General features: G+C 37.9%; 1 protein-coding gene and 1 long non-coding RNA gene across 5 annotated transcripts in view; one reads left to right on the forward strand and one right to left on the reverse strand.

Moving 5' to 3' along the window:
* The window catches only part of LOC114853138 (uncharacterized), a 22,035-nt gene continuing 449 nt past the window's right edge, over positions 1 to 21,586 (reverse strand). Inside the window, exons 2-3 of the long non-coding RNA XR_003785509.2 lie at positions 7,006 to 7,273; positions 1 to 6,879 (exon numbers count right to left, since the gene is read on the reverse strand). This is a non-coding gene — a long non-coding RNA (uncharacterized LOC114853138). The remainder of the gene's footprint in view (positions 6,880 to 7,005; positions 7,274 to 21,586) is intronic.
* waca (WW domain containing adaptor with coiled-coil a) lies at positions 9,114 to 21,278 on the forward strand. 4 transcript variants are annotated; one of them, XM_029146154.3, is made up of 13 exons: positions 9,114 to 9,357; positions 9,541 to 9,571; positions 10,214 to 10,406; positions 13,121 to 13,212; positions 14,770 to 14,885; positions 14,973 to 15,088; positions 16,008 to 16,262; positions 17,235 to 17,357; positions 17,658 to 17,806; positions 18,707 to 18,825; positions 19,608 to 19,803; positions 19,925 to 20,052; positions 20,141 to 21,278. In XM_029146154.3, the coding sequence occupies exons 1-13, from the start codon at positions 9,317 to 9,319 to the stop codon at positions 20,208 to 20,210; spliced, it is 1,629 nt and encodes a 542-aa protein (XP_029001987.1). In that variant the 5' UTR covers positions 9,114 to 9,316; the 3' UTR covers positions 20,211 to 21,278. The 4 variants fall into 4 exon arrangements, with proteins under 4 accessions (XP_029001987.1, XP_029001986.1, XP_029001989.1 ...); XM_029146153.3 differs by having other exon boundaries at positions 9,115 to 9,357; positions 17,655 to 17,806; XM_029146156.3 differs by having other exon boundaries at positions 9,115 to 9,319; positions 17,655 to 17,806.

Raw genomic sequence — 21,586 nt, forward strand, 5'->3', positions numbered from 1 at the left:
TCTCAGACTGAGAGAGAAGGTGTATCGATGTGGTGCAGGATGGAAGACACACAAGTAGAGTGAGAAATGAAGCATAGAATAGATGAGGAGGGAAAGCTAGCAAATGGGACTAGGACTTAATTTGTGTAGGATCCTGTCAAAACAGGATTTGGGACCTCTCTAGTATTAGAACAAATATTTTATCAACTTTGTGTACAATTTTAATTGAACTAAAACAACATGGAGATTGAGGAAAAGTAACAGCAGTTTAAGGGCCAGCCTCAGACAGTCAGTGGCAGAGTTAATAGCAAACATATCCAGGTCCAGATAAGCGCTGAAACTTATAAAATGCAAAATAAGTGTTCTCTCTTGTTGTCAAGGGTTTCCATCAGATGTGAGTCACTGGCGTGTACAGGTATCCATGTGACTTTGTGTTTGCCTTGTGTACTTGTCTCCTCTTTGTTCACTTTGCCTCCTTTGAATAGTCTCCACCATGGTAAGCTTCAAAGCCTGTTGCTAAGGAAACATGTCAGCAGCAAACAAATGAAGCTGAGTTGATGAGTCCAGAGAGAACATGAAACTCACAAGTGGCCATATGGGAAACACGAAGGAGGAGTTAATGCTAAGGAGGTGAGGGAACAGGCCTCATACAGTGGATCAATTCATGACATTCTAACATACACAACATCTACAGTATGTTGGCAACTCATCCACTGTCGTTTACAAATGAGGTGTGTCCCACACCCTGAAATGACCTCCACATACCTTCAGAGTTATGTTGATTTGTCCTGCTTTGAGTGGCTACTTTAGCTTTCAATGCTTTAACTTGAAGGTTGTCAATGTTTTATCCGTGTGTAAGAGAATATGATGACATAAACAACAAATGAGCCCAAACCAGATTGTTTCAAATACTCACTGATGTTGTGACTCCGCAGAAACTTGAAATCTACCACATAAGTAACAATGACAATGATATTTGTGAAAAAAGCATAAAGTTAAATGGAATGGAAGTGTGGTCTGTGGTTTCTGTTTGGTCGTCAGCGATGTTATTTTCACTTTGTCAACTTTGGGACATCATGAATGAATTCCGACTAGAACTCCTGCAGTTTGACACAGATACAATCTGGTTTCTCTGTGAACCAAACCAGGCGATTTCACTTTTGTTTGAATGCGGTTCCTGCAGCTGCCTTTGCAGAGCTGCTCTCTGCTGGCGAATTTATTGCATCTCAAACAGCTTGTTGACTTTACTGTCCTGGTGCCTAAACATCCAGTGTTTTCCTGTGGTTAACTGAAGAAACACATGTCATGAAAGAGTTTCTCAACCTTACAGTCTACCAATGTGTCATTTTCCTGATAGTGACAAGCTCATGAACTTTTCCAATAAATATATGACATTTCTTGCTTTATTCTAATACACACTTATACACACATCAAAGTGTGCATAAGTGTATTTGTGCCGTTAAGGTAAAAACACGATAGAGATTGAAGTCACACAAGTACAGTATTTGAGGGATCATGGATCTTTCTAAAACAAACATAGTTCGACATCATAGTTTGTGAGTGACACTGGTTGAATGATCAGTTTATAATTTCATCGTTTACTTTACCTTCGATTAAACATTAAACTTCATAACAAAATGTTTAAATTTATGCTAATAAAATTGTACCCAACTATTCAGATCCTGTATGTGGATCTGCTGGATGGCAGGTTGCTCTATAGTTTAACATAAGGACAAATAAAAGGTTAGTGCAAACAGATCATATTTCTTCTGCATACTGCAATGTTTTTACAGTATTTATTCATTAATTTAGTTTCTCTCTTGTTTTTGTTTTCTTTTCTAGTAATAGTTAATGTGTGAGAAAATGGACAGCAGTAGATGATGTGGGGTTTTGTGGGCCTGCCTGCTGCATGACATTCTTGTATGGGGAGTCGAGGCCATTTAACTGTGTAATGAGGTCAACCTGACACTGCTGATGCACTAACAAAGCCTCTTTTATGCTTTTGCTCTTTATATGCCTGGACACACTGGACTGGGCTCCCATGTTATTTATCTCATAGCCTTGTTTCTTTTCAAGCTCTAATATATCAGTTCATTCTCCAGTGTTTTATTTAACAATTTAAATTCCAAAACTTTATTAATCCAGTTTAATACACAGAATCCAGAAATTTGAGAAAAGAAGAAAATTGTTTTGCTTTGTAACAGCTGACCTCAATTCAGACAGAAGGAAAGAAAAACACAAGAAAGGATGCAAACTGTCATGAATATGGACTCTTAATTTTCATTCTGCCATTTCCTGTTTTATTCTGACACTTCCTGTTCAGGTTCTGCGTTCTAGTTGATTCTGGTGTTACTAATCAGTCATGTGACTCCACAGCTGCAGTCAATCAGGTATTTAGTCTTGTATTTAAACTCCAGTACTCACTTACTCCTCTTTTCTCTTCAGACTGTCTGTTCTTGTTGTCCTGTTAGGCAGCGGTCCAGCATTCTCTTGTGTAAGTCCAGCCAGTTAATTTGGTTCCTGTTTCTGACCTTGCTTGTGTTTGGACCCAGTTGGTACCTCAGCCTGGATTTTGGATTTACCGTTCTTTTGACCTGTCTGACCATGTCTTTGCCTGCCGTTTTGGAACTGTCTGCATTAAAGCTCCTCTTTAGGTCCTGTCTGTGCGTTTGGGTCCATCACCCCTGTAATTCTGACACACACAAGTACAAAATGAAATCAATACAGATTATACACGCAATAGAAAATGGGTGAACATGTGCGATTAATTCTAGTCCAGGGTGGAATAACACATGGTGTAAAAGGAGGGACTGTCCGGGATTCAGAGAAAACTAGACAGCGCCTCCTCTCAGAGAGAAAACACATCCCTCAGCATCCGTGTTCATGGAGGAAAGTAACAGAGTCATTCTTCAAAAGTGCGGCATCAAAACTGTACTGTAGCACAGTTTGTGTTCGATTTTTCACCCATTGCAGTTACTTTATGTTTAAATTTTAGTCAGTGGCCAGAAAAGTAAAAGCTTAGTTTGATTTGTTGTATTATGTTGGTTATGTCGTGTCATGTTGTAAACGCTGTATATGTTGCATGTTGACATTTTGAGCGTTAAATTTAGATGTTTCCATTTGTTTTCATGTGTAAACGCGTTACGGAGCAAAGTGAGTGATGCTGTAGCAGCGCGTGCCACAAGGTGGCGCTGGTGATACTGTGTATATTGGCACAGTGAAACCACAGGAATGTCTCTCCCACCGAATCATGCATGTAGGTTTACAGCGTCTCAGCTGTTTATACATTGTCTATGAAAGACAACCAATTTTTTCTGGTGCTCTTTGAAACATGCATGATCTCTAAGAAGAGGCACACGTCATTTATGCTAGTGAAACCTTAGGAATGTCTGATTTTTCCCCTATTACAGGAAAGAATGGTCCAGTGGTTCTGGTAGCTGTGAGCTACTTAAATGAACCTGAACAAGAGATCATGTTTGAATCACTGAACTTCCCCACCGTTGGATGAATAAAGTTGATCCTATTATTGTGATTCACACGAGAGCTTTCACTACAATATTTTAAAGATAATCTAAATCATAATAGTATACCTCAAAATGTTCTATTACTTCAATAAAACTTAGCCTAAATATTTCTTTTGAAGGTAAAGTTCATGTGATTTTATTGTACGACCAGAAAAAAGATTTATGAAGAAACATTTGCTCCTTGTGAGCTACTGTAATTGCTAACACAACATCAATACATCACACTATCTTCTCACTACTGCGTTGTTGCTATTATGTCCCATGGACTGTACACAGTAATGTACATGTAATTTATAGTGTCTCACTGACTCAGTTGGTCTGTGAGCTGACCTTTACCATAGCACTTGACTGACCCCACAAATTCCTTCAACAGTACATTAAATCCTTGCTGATGACGCATGGAAGGCTTCTGTGACCTTAGGTAATGGCTTCAGCTGCTGGTGCTTTGTTTTTCATGTTCAACAAAGTTGCAGTACTTTACTCAGTTTGTTTTGACACACAAACATTGCACATTTTATTTCAGTATTTTCAAGTACCTTTTTTACAATAACATGCTTTCACATTCTAGAATTTGTTCTGCCCTTAAAATCTTAAGGTTCTTAGTAATTTCTTCTTTAAATTGCCTTTGAGCAGTCAAAGATACGGTTCTTGCTGGGTTTTGTGGTACAAGACACATTCTGTTTCTCCACCTGCTCTCTACTTTCCCTGCACATCACTATGTCATCAGCAAACATCATTGTCCAGGGAGATTCCTGTCTGACCTCATCTGTCAACCTGTCCATCAGCAGAGCTGATACTTGGTGTAGTCCCACCTCCACCCTACACACATCTCACCATCGTCATTCCCCTCATACAGTACATGTTCTGAACTACTTCAATGTACTTCTCTGCCACTCCCCACAACCTCATACTGTACCACAGCTCCTCTCTGTCATTCACCTTCTCTAAATCTACAAAGACACAATTCAGCTCCTTGTGACCATCTCTGTACTTCACCATCAATGGCAACAATCTTACTGGGGTATGAAACCAAACTGGTGCTCACGATTCTCCACCTCCTTCCTAAGCCTGGTTTCCTCTACTCTTCAGCTTCATTGTGTGGCTCATCTGCTTCATTCCTTTTAGTTATTCCTGTAGTTGCTGCAGCTCTGCATGACCCCCCTTGGTCCTACAGATTGGCATCAGAACACTTCTACACCCCTCAGTCATCATCTTGATCTGTAAACAATAAAGTTTCCATTATCAATTTTAGTAATTTGTGTCACTGAGATTCTCATTTACTCTTTAAGAAACGTTCTTTTAAGATGATTAGGAGGAGCAGATTTTGCTAAACCTACATCAAGATGAGGGTGAAATTAAAAGAATGAGTACAGGTAAACAACACCCTGACAAACAAAAACTGTCAGTCATGGGAAATATATATTATACATAAAACTTGTGTGCATGGATAGTATATATTTTCAGTCTGTCTGCCACCCTGTCTGTGCACTGATGTGTATTGTGTTTACATTTTTGAAAGCTTCGAGCTGCTCTTTTGGTGTGAAGTTTTGAAGTGGAAAGGTGTGGTTGTGTTAATGTAGGTTTGGAAAAGGGTGTTGTGTTTAGACCTTGGGGAACATGCAGGGAACGTTTGTGAAATGTGTTTTAGCATTTGAGAAGAACTGTAACATGATGAACACACGCTACTGTTCGTCTCCAGCCTGTGTTCAGGCAACCAGCTGAGGGGAACCTGAAGTGGGTGAGTGACTTGAATATATTCATTACTAGATTTGATGAGCGGTCCACCACTGCCCCCACCCAGTCTCCCCTATTCACTCCCTCATCCCTTCCCTCACAATGAATCTGAAACTCATACACAGAACTGATCCAAAGCTTTGTGGACTGGCGTCAAGGGAACCACCTCCAGATCAACGTAGTGAAAACCAAAAAGTAGGAGTTTTCCAGATACTCTCACTCTGCACTACCACCAGTGAACATCCGAGGTAAAGACATTGAGAGAGCGGACTCTTACAAATACCTGAGTGTTCATCTGAATAATAAACTGGACTGGTCACACAACACAAATGTTGACCTTGGTTTGACTCCCAGCCATCACAAATGAGTTAATGTTTTTGCGCTGAAAACTAAAAAACTCAGTTCACCTGCAGCTGTGTACGTATATCTTCAGTCTAACACTCTCTTTTCTGACCTCTGTTTTTATCCTAATCACCCTCTGCAGTGAACAGTTTGTGTAAACATATATTTAACCTCTCTGAACCTAAACCCCACATCAGTCCCATCACACACGCCCTTCAAACTGCACTTGTACTCCAGCACTTATCCCTAAACCTTCTCACAGTCACACATGCTCTAAACACTTACTCATCTCCCAAAATACATGTGTGTAATAAGTAAAGGTGTTGATCTGGTGAAGGATTATGGAAACTGCCTATGTCTTATCTTGACGTTACTATTTAAGCTTTTTGGTGGAATCAAGTATTTGTGTGAGTTCAACCAAATGCATTCAAATAAAACGGATGAAAAAATGTGAGATCAATTACACGATGCTGTTGAGGGTTTGAAAACTGTCTGCACCAGGATTTCAAAGTCATCGCTGCCACTGAGGCGTCTCCATCTAGTGACCAAATACAATCGTCACCACCTCATCCTCACTCACTGGTCTCACACACAGAGAAGTGTGAAGTGGTGCATTCGATACATCATACAGTTTAAACTGTCCTCGTCACTCGTGCAGGTTCAGGCAGACACAACATGTGGAGTAAACATATGTAGAACAAACATGTTGCTGCAATAATAAGTCGTAGATCTGCTGAGTCCTGCCGTCAGTTACGACAACGAATGCTGTAAAGCGAATTACTGTGATTATTACAGTTGTGCCTATAAGGAGTAACCTTAAATGCCAATATTCAGACTCAAAAATAGCTTAAAACTCAAAAATAAAATTTACAAGATAACATTCATGTTTTTGTTATGAACCCATTTTATATACACTTATATACTGTCATCAGTAGGTCACTATTTCATCTCGCTACTATAAATCTGCTGTAGAGAACAGTAATAAACTCTTTAATGAAGCAGATCATTCACTGTTCATTCACATTTCCAGCAGATGACAGGCTGCTAAAGGTTCTGTCCCATAATTCCCAACGTCAGCAAAAGGATTTATTGACTTTAACTCTTTGCTGCTGACGGCTGAGGCTGCTGTGTTGGCAAAACATATAATTGTCTTTGATTTTGAGGAAGCTTGACAGCCTCCTGGAAAAGCTGCTCTGTTGTCTGTGAAACATGAGGCAGGCAATGCAGCAACTGCTTCGATCCACCGCTCCACGGAAAATAAATCCCTATGGATTTAACTTTGTGGTTTGTATCAATGTTCCTGTAATTAGAAATAAGAGACGTACATGCAATAGTTAGTCTGTGTTCAACTATAAAGATTATTACTGATTAACTAGTGGGTTGCCTGTAAAAATGAAATGTTGGGGTGTAATGATACAAACCAGACCTGGTTTGGAACTGATATGTTGTTGACTCTCCACTGAATTGTCCTTGACCTCCTAATGCTCTTCTCACTGGATCTATTCTTCTTAACACGCTTGAAGTCGCCAGCGCTGAAGTCTGATCTCTTCTCCTTAAGCTGCCAGTGATGCTTTGCCTAAATGATTCATAGTAATGACTGACCTCCAGGTGGACCCAGCTTCTACCCTCCTGTGATGCGTCAGCTGTCACTGCCAGAGGACACGGAGCACTGGGGCGTGGAACCCTCACACTCCCTGGTACGCAGCACAGAGGCAATGGCAAAAGTCACTTAATGAGTGCCTAGACAGTGATACCAATATATGGCTTTAAGATGTAATCTATAGGATGATAGCTTTGACTCAATGGCAGATGTGTGTACATGTAGATCATTGGTTGTACCTTGCGTGAATAATATTATTAGTCATACAGTTCACAGCTGACGAGTAAATACATAAAAGCCCAAATTAGGACTTTATTTTGAAAGATTTTTTAAGGGTTGAGGGTTTCTGCTCACAGCATGTGCAATACTGTAGCAGTGCAACTCAGCTACATTCCCCTTAATGTACACATATGATAGTGTATCTTTAAAATTGAATGTATTGTTACCATAGAGATGCATTACTGTGTTTAGATTAAAAGAATGTTGTGTCCTAACAACATCGTAGATGCTGATTGAACTAGTCAGACTCATGCACACAAAGCATATGATGGAGACCTCCTCTGAAACCGACCACGGGTCTACGAGGTAACTCATTTCTTTTTTGTTGACTGACTTCCTACTAAACTGCCAGTTGGTTTTGTGTACAGAGTCTGATTATGCTGCCATCATGCTTTAGCCTGCTTACACATTTGCACTGGTCTCTAGTGGCAGAAGGAGAAGATCAACTAAACCAATGAAGAAAGAGGAAATATGGTGGCATATTCAACAGATCAGAAAGCTGATGTCAGAGGACTGGTTGGAGGAGACCACCCCAGAGATGGAGGCAGAAGATATTGGCTACGGGGCAGAATGGCTCGGTATGCCATTCTAAATATTATAGCAGCACCGATTCAGATCCAGATCCAAAGCTGAACAAATGTGTATAAACACTATTTTCACTCTGTTAATCAAATGATGTGTCCTTGTTACCCAGAGGACGATTACTCAGAATATACGGCGAAGGGCAACAGTAGATCTGACTCCGGTGCGACCAAGGAGTCGCTGGGTCAGCCCAGTGCAAAGGCCCCGGCAGAGGAAATGAAGCAAGAAGAGCAAGAAATGGCAGGTGCCGCGTCCTCATCCTTTAAAACAGAAGAGATGTCATTTATGGAATAAATGGATTAAAGCCTTAATAATCAGTCAGATTTGTCCTGGTCACTGATGTTTAGTCTAAAACGAGTAGTGACTTTGTGCTTGTGTTGTTGTGTGTCCTCATGCTTCGTCACATCATCCACATGTCAGCACAACATTCATTCACCTGTTGATGTCAGCACTGAATCACAAGCTGCTGCTGGAACCTGTAGAAAACCAGACGTTTTGGATCAAAGTTTACATCTGGTTCCTTTCATTCATCACCTTCTGTAGTAACGTGTCTGCACCGTCATATTAATGCTCTTGTTTCCTGCTTGTGTCACTACAAAAGTGATTGCATAAGTTGTCAATTCAAAAGTTAAGCCAATAATTTAATTCTCTGCTGAAAAGTAAATTAATTACTTAATCTTCTAGTGGAGCTGTTTTTGTAGCATATCAACCAAACTTGCGATGACTGAAATTAAAAGAATGGGATTTGATTTTAGTTAAGGAGTGAGGTTTGTTGATGCGGCAGTAAGATTATTTTCCTACTTGGATGAGTTAAGGAATGCAGTGCGTGTTGCCAGATCTGCACAATAACCCACTTTGTCAATCATATTTAAATATTTGTCTTATATATATTTAAATAATTTTAAGTAAAACTATATTCTTGATTATCAATACTGGAATTACAGTTTTCAAAATTCTATGCCACAGACTCACCGCTTCTTTCAGTGCATTAAAATTTTCACACACCACTAATTCAAAGTTTTTCTTTACTGGTGAGCGTGTTTCATCTGGCAATCCAGCCTACACCTTCATTGCTACGTTTTCTCCGTAGATGTAAGGTTGTGTTTATGAGTGGGATATGGACTGAGCGAGGCGCTCTTTCAGCCAGTGCTGCGTATAGCATTGAAATAGATTTAAGCTAGGTTAAAGTAAGACTCCAGACCGTTGACCCAACGAGAAGATATCGCGCCGTTCTGATTCTTTCCTACCCTACTCTAAACACACTAACACGGCATTGATGGTAATGTATGCAAGGAAACAACCCAGACTCGGCGATGGGTAAACATCTTTCTTTAACGTTACTTTGCTGTTCCTTGCGTACGCTTTGACGATCCGCCATTTTTACTGAAAAAAAAAATAAATGTCTGTGAATTTACATTTTTAAGATGTTGTACCTGTAACTATGTGTCAGCATTGACATTTAAAGTCGCTTATTTACATCCGTTTCCTCTGTATTTGCAGGTGTGACCGAAGAGATTCTGAGCCCTATCAGGTACTTGGTAGCTAATCTTAGCATACTAGCTTGTTAGCACTAAATAAGATTAAAATGGATACGCCAGTTCAGGCTCCTGGGGAGCACAGCAGGCCGCAGTCAGTGCAAAATAAACTAAAAAGTGGAAAATTAGCCTTGAAATTGCACTCTCAGTGTTGTAAATATGTTCTAACGTAAGCGTTGTAGGACGAAGACTCGAACGGACTTAATGTGTTGTTTGAGTTCAGCAGTTTAGGAAAAGAATACAAGCTAGTGCTGTACGTTAGCATGTTTGCTAGCAAGTCCGGTTGGGGCACGACCACAATCTATCATTTCGAGGATGGAGACTCAAGTAATTGTATTATTATTATTATTTGCATTGTAGATATAGCTACTAAACAACGTGTGCGTCTGTCGGAGCTTGACTTGAATGTGTCGTTTACGTGCTTGTTAGAAGAATTTACAGTGCGCTTACAAGAACAAACTGTAGCCATATTTGCAATTTTGGCTAGTATAAGTCAGCATTCACCATTATCTGCATGATTGTTTAATAGCACTGCTATCAATATATACAGTGGTTGGCATTTAGGATAGCCAAACAATGTGTTCAATGACAAAAATAATAATATACGTATTATAGTGAGCTTTTATTTCTTTGCACAGACTGTGAAATATTCATCCAAGAGCCATCTAGGAGTCGACCATCGACATGAAAAGATGCGAGACTCCTCCGATATTACTCCACCATGCAAGATAACCAGGATGTCTGACAGTCCTGAGAAGAAGCAGATCGACAGCACGGGTTACAGTAGATCAAAGACTGTTCACACGCTCCGGACCAGAGACGAGGATGGAGGTGAGTGTTATTGACAGTAAGATGATTTAGGTTAAGATGTGTCATAAGAGCCACAGTTAATTGTCTGAGGTGAGGCATTTTCCCCTACCATAGTATATTTTTAACTAAGCTACCATATAAAGATCTGAGATTTCTCCAGTAGGAGCTTGGTTAATTCTCTTCTTTAGAGACCATTTAGATGTCGGCATTAAATGCACTGTTGTTTTATGATGTGTATTTTTTCGGTTCTGTTGTCTATCTGAAGTAATGGTAATTTGTTACAAACATGAAAACTAGTTCAATGGTCCGTGTGTGCGTGCACGTGTGTCTGTTTCTGTGCGTGTGTGTTTATATTCATTTTTGAAGGCAGATTAATGATATCTTTGTAAACTGCAAAGTTGTGAGGTCTTTTGTTTGTATTTTGTTATTTCATGGTACTTGTAATGAGAAAGCACAGTGCATTTGTTCACGTTTAGAAGACCGCACAGTGTCTTGCACAGTTAGAAAAAAAGACATATAAAACTCAAATAAATAATGGACGACTGCACTCCAAACAGGGTGGTTTACAAATTCATAACAGTAGGCACTTACAGTAAACAACAAACAAGCTTCATATCAGTAGTGTGTTCATAATCGTAGAAAAGATTTATCAGACATTATTAGGTGTTTAGTGAACACTGCATGCCAGATTTTTGCATAAATGAAGGAAACATTTCAAATGAAATGTTAAAAAAATACTGTTTGTAGTTTCTTTTTTGTTTTGTTTTTTATAATACCCTTTCCCCCATAATTTGCATTATAGGAAGAAGGATTGTCTGTCTGTGGTGGAGTCTAATCATCATCCAAAAGTTGTTAGAAAGCTTTATCATCTCTTGCTGTACAGATAAAACTATGGCCCATGGTAAAGAGAAAATCATATTACTCATCTGTTTAATATCAACATTGATTTTCAGTAACAAGCATTCATAAAACCATCTAGTTTTAAAACCATCAGTTGTCTGGTTTCTTGAAAAACCTGGTTTCCCCCAAAATCAGATTGCTTTCTTTAATGGAATGTAAAGTCAGTGTCTTATTGAATACTGTAGTTGTTGCTCTATTGATTCTGGTCTGGAGTTGTTAGTACACTATAATGGGGATTTTCATGGTTGACCTTCCACTGCAATGTTGCAATGGACCACATACTATATTACTTCACGTTTGTCTTGGTTGGCCAGTCTCTGAATCTTGTGCTTGAAGTGGACACACTTTTTTAAAAATCCTTGAGTCAGAGATAAAATTTAAATTTCTTGGACATTTTAGGAAAGAATGATGATGTTTTTCTGTTTGCCTAGAGTTTCAGGTAGCTCTTTCTGCTGGATTGTAACACTGCCTTGGTAGAGCAGTTGTTCAACATTGGTACAGTCCATTTGATTTCTGGCTCCCCCTGTCATATGTTGCAGTGTCCTTTTGGCAAGACATTGAGCTCTAAGTAGCCTCTGGTGAGTCTGGCCCCCTGTATGACAGCTCTGCTGTGTGTGTGCGTATGCGTGTGTGTGTATACAAAGAGGTAGGGCTACATAAATGTAAAACTCTTACCTCTAACTATGTTTTAAGAAATGTCTTCACTGCTTTGAGTGTTAATTATAAGGACTTAAACCACTTGACCTACTTGTCTGTATTAAATTTCTAGAGATAAGACAACTTTAAAATAAATACATTAACAGGAATGACAGAGATGTTTCCATTAAGTAGGATTCTTAATTCTGTTTTATCTTTACCTTGAAACCGTGTAAAGCCAGCATGGTTTTAGACCAGTGTTTTTGTCAATTGTTCATACTCCTCTCTTTACTCCTATAGCTAAAATCATTATAAAAAATAATACCTAATGTTCCAGCATTTAACATTTTCCTGTATTTGACTTTGACTGGCTGCAACATACTAATAAGATAAGTTTATATAAACTTAAAAGACTAGACGTTACAGTTAAACTTAAGAGTAAATTAGCCCAGCAAATAAACAACCCTTTTACCTTTATGACATTTATAACATACACAGCCTATAATCTTTAGACATGTAAAAGCGACAACTGTTTAGTAGTTAGGATGATTGATCTGCACCATTGCCCATGCATTATTTCTAGACTGCTTGCAAATTTAGTCAATCCACTGTTGTCTGCTAGACTTTTTCTCTTTTTAATTAAAGTGCCCTTATGTCCCTTTTTTATAAATCAAGTTTAACATCTTCCTATATAAAGCTGCTGTTTGGGTGTTTGTATGTTGTCCTTTTTTAAAATTCATAATCCTTTTAATTGATACATGTGACCTCACTTTTACTTGCAAGGGAATTAGCCAGGAACACGTTTTTAGTGTCTTTAAAGAGACACTGTAAACACACATCTGGCTGGTGATACCCTTAGTGGTGGAATAAATGATTACATTTATTTTATAGAATAAAATGTAAAAATATATCCTTTGTTTTGAGGACACAGTTTTGTTTTGGTTTTTTAATACTGTATTTCCTGGTCTTAGGTCAAGGTTAAGATTAGTTATTCTATACATATTAATCTAACAAGAGACTCCTTATCCAGGTCTTTAATGTCACTGCAAACATTGACTACAACAGTAGTTTATATGTTAGGGGAATGTATATGCATTAGTTTTTTTGAAGGAATTCCCAGTTACATCCATTATGACCCAATTGGATGTCTCTTGATAATGTTTTTTTTCTTTTCATTTTGTTTTTGTGTTTTGTTGCAGGGACCAGTTTTTCTCCACAAGAAAATTGTCAGAAACACACTTCCCTTCATAGCTCCAACTCACATTCTAACCCCATCAAGACATCAAACACTGTAAGTGTTTCCTCTGGCTTAGCATAGGATTAAATAAAACACTAAACGTTGCATTTCTATTCTTCTTCTTGGAGTCTATTGTATGCATCCTAAGTGGCAACATAATATATACAGTGGGAAGTCTTAATATTGTAATTAGCAGTGAATGCTCTGCACTATAAGTAGATTTGAATAATCAATTCTTCAAATTCTTAACATCTAATAAACTTAATATTTACCCTCAATCTGTAGGAGTTTGTATGTCAATGTGTTTCCAATGATGTTTAAACATTACGTAATACGTATGTATGTTATTGGGTTTAGGGAATATAATGATAACCAGGATAACCAATGAGCTAATTTGTTCAATATTTATATTTATATATCCACTACATATTTTAACACCTCACACACTCATGATTAGCATGCTTTTTTGCCCATGTGCCACCTAGACATTTTATGTGGATAGCAGGTATAAGTAATAAGAATGTAATTTTAATGCTTTCTTTACTAATCATGATTGTGAGAAAATGTTTCTCTACCTGTAATACAAAAATGATTTGTCAGCTCCAGCAAGTGAGTTAAAAGTTCAAAATGTATTAAATAAATTATTTAATAAAAAATAATTATAATAAGTACAAATAATAAAAGGGACATTATGACATGAGTAACTGTTTAAATAAATACATAATATAACAATGTAATTGAAAAACCTTTAAACTCCCCTGACCTGCTTCATCCTTGTAAAATGGTAAATGGTCTGCACTTGTTTAGTGCTTTTTACCTTATGGGTACTAAAATCACTTTGACACTGATTCTCATTTACCTCTTTGCACCAATACTGTGCAATAATGATTTTGAGGTGCTACTACTACCTCAATAATAATGGTCAGGAGTACAGAGTAGTTTTTTTTTTTTGCTCTCTAGCACCACTTGAGGGTGGGATGATTAAAATCTATGTATGTGAGTATGTATGAGTTGTGAGGACACACGGGTATCTGGTGTGTGCTCGAGTGTGTCTTATGTGTTGCACATCGGGAGTGTTTGTGTGTGGACAATCCCTTTGTCTTACTTGGGGTTGAGTCTTTCATCAGCTCTGCTCTAGCGTCTGGCTACTACTGCACTTCCTTTGGCCCCTCTACAAAGTCACTGGCAATACTTGGCAGCATGTTTGTACATGCATGTGTAACAATTGAGGTGGCTACATTTATTTTGCTGCTCCACTTAGTGTTTGTATGTCCAACGCCTGTGTCATGGCTTGTCTTAGATGAGTCTGTTTTTTATTTAAGGAACATCTGTTGTTACAGATAACAAATTATTTAGCAGTTAAGAAACATAAGGTGTCTTCTATATGTATTATATCACAGTCAGTTATTAAATACCTTGTACTACTTTTTATAAATAGCCTAAGTGTAATTTTCCTTGATTACCCTTGTGTACTTGTTTAGCTAGCTGAATGTGTTATTCAGTAAATAGTTTTATATTGCTTACTTGGTACACTGTGGCTGCCTCTAAAATAAGTGTTCCCTCTTTTAAAAGCTTAACTCTGAAAATGTCTTTTATATGTTCCTTATGCAGCCTTCTGAACCTCCTGACGACTGGTCAGAGCACATCAGCTCATCTGGAAAGAAGTACTACTACAACTGCAGGACAGAGGTCTCTCAGTGGGAAAAACCTAAAGAGTGGCTAGAAAGGTAGCAAAATTTGTTTCAACTTAAATATTTGATTGATGTAAATTTTAATAGTATCTGAAGTGTCACACAAAGGTTTGTGTTTCACAGAGAACAGAGGCATAAAGCGACAACTAAGACTGTGATTGTCAACACTTTTCCCAAAGACAGGGATTACAGAAGGGAGGCCATACAGACAACAGCGACTTCTGTCTTTACTGGTTCCAGTAAGTATTTTTACACTTTTTTTTTTTATGACTGATCTTAACCCTCTGGGGTTCATTTATGTTGGTGGTACATCTTCTATACTTCTGATATATCATGTCAATTGGAACTCTGACCATTTTATCTCTATTAAATTGTGCAGAGTGAGAATAAGATTTTGGAGATTATTTACTGGTTACAAAATTATAATTTGAGTTTGTTTTTGAAATCGCTGTTGGGGCTAGTGTCACACTTTGTTTTGTAACATGCGAGTTCTTGAGTTCGAATAGTAACACTGACTTCCTTTTATTATTATAAATAGTTTTTACGTGCCATGGAACTGAAAATTCCCTGGTGTGTCATCCTTGACAGAAACCATTTGATCACCTGACACAAATGAACATTTTTACTGTCATTTAGGTGATGTTCTGTAAAAAAATGACTAGACAAAAAAAAAATAGACAATGGGCCTATGACAAATAGACACAATGTACCAACAATTGTTTCTTTGTATCAGTGTTCTTGAGGCCCATCTGGCTACCTGTGTGTAATGGTGGTGTTTTGTTAACAAAATAATACAAACTTCCAGCTTTCTTGCTAGGTGTGAGTGTAATGACGTACTGCATGTCTAGGCAACCTGATGTTATTTGTCATGTCTCCAGCAGGTGGCCTTGTTACATTTTACTGTCAGTTTAATCAATAAACATGCCTACTAAAATTATTTTTGCTACTGTGATGACACTGGAGGGTACTGACTATTTTTGATAATATTAATATTCAGAATTTTCTTGTGCTTTAAAAGTAGCATCGGGTTGCTTACCTAAAAACATACAAACATTTTTCATACAGAACTTTGATTTTCACCTGCCATTATTTACTGGACAGTACATGAACAGTAGTTCGAGACTACCTTGAATGAAATCCCTTCTGCTTCTTCCACAGAATCAGTCCAGGGAGAAAAGCCTTCAGCAGCCCTTGCCATGCAGTCTCATTCATCTTCTACAGGCTCAGCAAGCTTTAACCCATCATCAGCCCCCCCTAGTTCATCGGCTGCTACGATGCCCGCGTCTCCAGTCCTACAGTCCCCTGTCCCTCCTTTACTATCAGACCCCATCCTCCTTCGTCAGCTTCTACCAGCACTTCAGACTGCCTTGCAACTTAACAATGCCAGTATAGACATGGCAAAAATCAATGAAGGTAAGAAAAAATTGTTTACATATAATCCAAATCAAACTAACTCTGGTAGATGAAAATGGTCATTCATGATACAGAATGTTTGAGTCATTCACGAAAAAAGAGAATCTTCTATGATTCATTCTATAGCTCAGAAACAAATCTGAAATATTTCTATAAATTCATCGTAATTTGTTTATAAATTGGAATAAGTATGTTCCTTACTTCCTTTGCAGCTGCCAGTGTGCCTTTTACTAACAGCATTGCAAAAATAAAAGACCTGACTAAGCTGAGAGATTTGACTTCTGTTGGTGATTTAGAGTTTATACATTTGTCCAATGTACTTTCCAGCAACAGGTCACTTGTTTGCAGATGGCCTGTGTAGGTTTTTGTGTCTGTCTAGAGCAGGTGTCAAACTGCGGTTCTTGACTGCCACAGTCCTGCTGGTTTTCCAATTCTCCCTGCTGATTACCTTGATCAGGTGTGTCAGTTGCTGAACCAGCTGTTGATTGACTCATCGGGGAAGTTAGTGAGAGCAAGCAAAGTCAAAATGCTTTACAAAAAACAAAACTCAGAAGCATTGACTTAATTAAAAAGAGTGCGATTGGCTAATGCTAGAATGTGACATAAATACTGCCCTGTACAAATCCAGACAATATTTAAAGTTGTAAAATGTTTTGACACTGTGGCTTGCGTTTTTTGAGATGGAGTCAGCACTTTACGCCACTACACGTTTTTAACGACAGAACATCAATTTATGCTACATTCCTTTAAAAGCTTTTATAACTATCTACAAATACAATTTAAATATTGTAAACCAAGGGCCCACAGTCTTCTATTGAGTTGTACAGATTTCTTCAGATCAAAAAGACTAATAAAATGGACAAATCTACTCTAATTATTGCATTAAAAGTATAGAATTGACAATTGTTAAATTCTGTATATATATATGTTCAGCTATGCATTTCAGAATCTTAAAAACAATCTTCTATGTAGTTCTCACAGCTGCTGTGACACAAGCTTCATTACAGTCGATGCTTCATAAAATCCTCACTGCAGGACCATCAGCTTTCAATATCACTACTATCCTCAGTCAAGCAGCTCAACTTTCCAACCAAGGTAATTAAAATCCACACATGTGTAAAAATAAAGCTAGTTATCTGTTCATACTAATAAAAAAACATGTGCTTTTGTGTTCCTGTGCATATTTTGGTGATATTTTTCTTGCTAATACTTAATGATTGTCGTGTGTGTGTGTGTGTGTGTGTGTGTGTGTGTGTGTGTGTGTGTGTGTGTGTGTGTGTGTGTGTGTGTGTGTGTGTGTGTGTGTGTGTGTGTGTGTGTGTGTGTGTGTGTGTGTGTGTGTGTGTGTGTGTGTGTGTGTGTGTGTGTGTGTGTGTGTGTGTGTGCGTGCAGCAGTTCAACAGTCAAACCAGTCACCAATGTCATTAACATCGGACGCCTCATCACCTAGGTCGTATGTTTCTCCAAAGATTAACACGCCACAAACAAATGCTGGTCCTTTAAAAGCTATCCTCAGCACACAGCCTGTCATCCCCCAACCAAAAGTAAGAAAACTGTCCCTATTAATGTTTGAGGGTGGGTAAAGAGCTTAGTGACTGTTGTAGATGGAAATTGATTGAATTGATACACTTTAATATTTTTGACATTTGTTTTAATATATTTTACTTTGCATAGACTCATTACAATGTTGGTTTATTGAATGCATGCTTTAATCTGTCTTTACTTGAAATACTATCCATAGAATTTTTGCCATGACCTGTAGGGTCAAATCAATGAGTAAAGAGAGAAAGGAAAACTGATTATATTATGTTCAGCCACAAAGCCCCAGAAGCAGAGTTGCTGCTTTTCCGGTGTTGTTGATATGTAGTTTTCAGACTAACTAGCTTTTTTTCAGCCACTTGTTTGGTGTAACCTTTTATAATGGACATTTGCTTTCTTGGAACCTTTGGCAATATACAATGATGTAGTCATGGAAGCATCTTCAGTGTTTACATATGACACTGTAACTCATGAATAATAGTTACTTGATTTATTTTACATTTGATTTGGATTATGATTCTAACTGCTTAGAATGATAAAAGGGGAAGGAGTGATGGTGTGCGAGTGTCAGCGGGCAGTGAGTGAATGGTAGCTTTATAGATGGAGCCTTGGCCTACGTCCTTGGTTCGATTCTTACCTATCAAGTGTGTCCCTAAACAAGACACTTCACAGTACCTCCCCAGGCGCCGCAATGCAGCAGCTTATTGCTCCCCAATGGAGATGGGTCAAATGCAGAGGACAAGTTTCCTCACTGTAGGACGAATAACCTCCCCCGAACCCAATGTCGACGCATTGTTTTTACACTAGTAGAATTACAGTATGAGATTGGTTATATGATTTTTGTTTATAAAATAAAACAGATATAATTTATTTGGGATGTAATATTTTAACCTTTTTGCGTTTAGGTGAACACGCCAACTGTGAAGCAGACATCTCATTCCCAGTCCACATCCCAGTATCCTTCTCTGAGCGATAAGCAGCATGATGCTACCATATCCTCCCCACGCATCATACAGCGGCAAGGGTAGGTACAACTATGTTTGAGGAAGTGTCTTTGCGCTCAATGCATATGGCATAGGTTTTGGAGCTTTGAATTTCCAGCCTAGCTTTTGCAGTGAATCTGAAAAGATCCACTGTTACATTTAAGCACAAAAAAGAATGCTTTTTAAACCAATGTAAGCTTTGAGGGAAAATTGTATTTTTTTTTATCCTACATCTATTAATCTATTACTATTTCTATTATACTATCATCTATTAAAAATGTATTAAGCAGTTATTGTCAAAAGTATTTATAAAGGGTTACATTTTAGAAAAATAATACTTTTTTTGATATTTTTGATCAGTGCTGATGTGGCAGGGGAACTATTTTCTCCAACTTTTAAAGCACATTTTATGCGGGCTTTGAGGGATTTAAATGTTTATGTTATTAAAAGGAGGGTTAACCACATTTTGATGATCACAAGTTGTGTTTCATACACAGGTTCCATACACACAGTTCCAGTCAGCATTGTGTTTTTACAGATTTAGGGCTACAATTTAGTATATTACTAAAAAAATTACAAAATTACTAGTATTATGAGCAATATGGTTGTGCGGTGCTCAGCACTGTGCCGGAACACCTCCAGTGTAGACGAGCTGTACCGGTAAGGTGCTTATGCTATTTATATGTTAGGACAGTGCATACTGCAGAAGAATTAAAAAGCCCCGGTTTTTGGTCTTTAGGGTATGAAATCTTGTAGAAGGTTACCTGGCCAATTAAAGTCAGTACCTTCATGTTTATATCTACAACCTTTGTGTTTTTTGCAGCCATCAGAGGAGTCCCTCCCAAAGTCCCAATCATGTGGCTTCCAGCAACAGCAGCAACACTTCTTCTAGTTCAGTTTTAACCAGTGCCTCAGCAAGCCGGCCATTATGCTCATTTACCCCAACACTGGCTGCACACTTCAGTGAGAATCTTATCAAACATGTGCAGGGTTGGCCTGCTGAACATGCAGAAAAACAGGTTTGTTGCACCTAAAGTTAATGATTTATTTTTATAAATACAATAAAAAATAATTGGAAGAAATAAAAATTGCATCATGCCATAAATCAAAAACATTTTTTTGTATAAAAAATTATCAAAGGCTTCAAGACTACGTGAAGAAGCACACACCATGGGAAGCATCTGCATGTCTGAAAACTGCACCGAGCTCAAAAACCTACGGTCTTTGGTCAGAGTTTGTGAAATACAAGCGACTTTGCGTGAGCAGAGGTGAGGCTACTTTTCTACAATAGCATGGACCAATTGACAAGTAAAGCAAACTAATGCCATTGCTATTGTTTTTGTTACTTTCCTCCAGGATACTGTTTCTAAGACAGCAAATCAAAGAACTTGAAAAGTTGAAGAATCAGAATTCTTTCATGATTTGAAAAGTTTCTGTTGCGAGCTGATGCAGGTGTTGCTAAAAGGAGGAAAACCCCATTGCACATACTTAACTTAAATGAGAAAATTTGTACAGTTGCCCGTGTCCCTGGTTATAACAGAGGAGCAATAGTTTGGTGGTTGTAGACTATTGAACTGAGAGAACTAAAAGGTAGAAATGAAGATCCGTTATAGGAGACGATTATGATAATTTACAAGTTTTGTAAAAATCCTTAAAGGACAAAATGTAGAGAGATGTATAGTTGTACACTTTTGTAAATATATTTTGTAGACTAAAGCCATGGAAAGCAAATATCAAAGCTTTTGAGATCCAAACTAATCAACAACTAGGCAGCTATCTTCATTAGCTAGCCTTTCTTTCACTTTTTTTTTTTTCTTTTCTGCAAAACTTTTCAACTTTATTTTGTCAATTTATAGATCACTGAACCATTGAGCCTGTGTGAAATGTATTCAAATGGAGGAATAATGTTTGAATGGTGCCATTTATTTCCAAATAGTAAACTGTGATAAACTGACATTTAAATTTTCCTTCTTTGCCCTCTTAGGCTTAACGGGCTGAATATACCTTTTCTGCAAGTCTAGCCTAAGCTCACAGTCTTCTTTCTGTCAGTCTTCTTTTTGCACCTTCAGGTGGCCCTGCATTTCTCAGTCTAAAAAAAACAGTGCCTATTGGAGTGAGTGATTTCTAATAAAAATGAGAGATTATGGCATCCTATTTTGGAGTATTGATAATGTCCTTTCCTGTCCTGTTCTTCTAAGACACCCTGCAAGACACCAATCTTCTCTTATTTGTCCAGGTTCTACAAATGATGTACCATTGTTTCATTCCTTTGTACAGTTGCTAACATAATGGTTAAGTGCTAAGAGGATGCACACAAACTTGTATTTATAAAAGCTGTAGTAATGAGCAGTAAATCAGTGATTACAGTGTGTTTCCATTTACACCAGTTTTAGGAGTATTTTTACAGGTGGTTAAACGTGAAAGAGATGTTGAGGGGTCACAAGTTGAAATGTGAAATGTATGTATTGTAATAAACACATTATTCTAAAAAAAAGCAATGTTTTATTTTATTGTAGTGTTACAGTTGATGTATACAAGTCTTGAAAAGGCTCCTTTATCTGAAAATTCCATGTTTTCTTTATCCCATTTGACCAAAAACAAAAACAAATCACTAAAAATAGCATGCACATAACTGATTTTCCAGATTTTTCCTCTCCCTCCCTCTTCCCCCCAGTTAAAAAAATGAGTCCTCTACCACTAAGGCCTGTTTTCCCACCAAATTATCCATGGTTTATAACTGCATTACATATTAGACGAAGGTAATTTCATCATTTTGTAAATTTTATTCCATTAAGTATAAAA

Source organism: Betta splendens, chromosome 4 (assembly GCF_900634795.4).
Source record: "Betta splendens chromosome 4, fBetSpl5.4, whole genome shotgun sequence".
NCBI classification, from domain to species: domain Eukaryota; kingdom Metazoa; phylum Chordata; class Actinopteri; order Anabantiformes; family Osphronemidae; genus Betta; species Betta splendens.

Bases quoted from the DNA above. Each gene is read 5' to 3' on its own strand.
- waca (XM_029146153.3), top strand. From the start codon at position 9,317: ATGGTAATGTATGCAAGGAAACAACCCAGACTCGGCGATGG. The intron at 9,358-9,540 runs GTAAACATCTTT...CTGTATTTGCAG, and splicing joins CAACCCAGACTCGGCGATGG to GTGTGACCGAAGAGATTCTG. The intron at 18,826-19,607 runs GTAGGTACAACT...TGTTTTTTGCAG, and splicing joins CGCATCATACAGCGGCAAGG to CCATCAGAGGAGTCCCTCCC.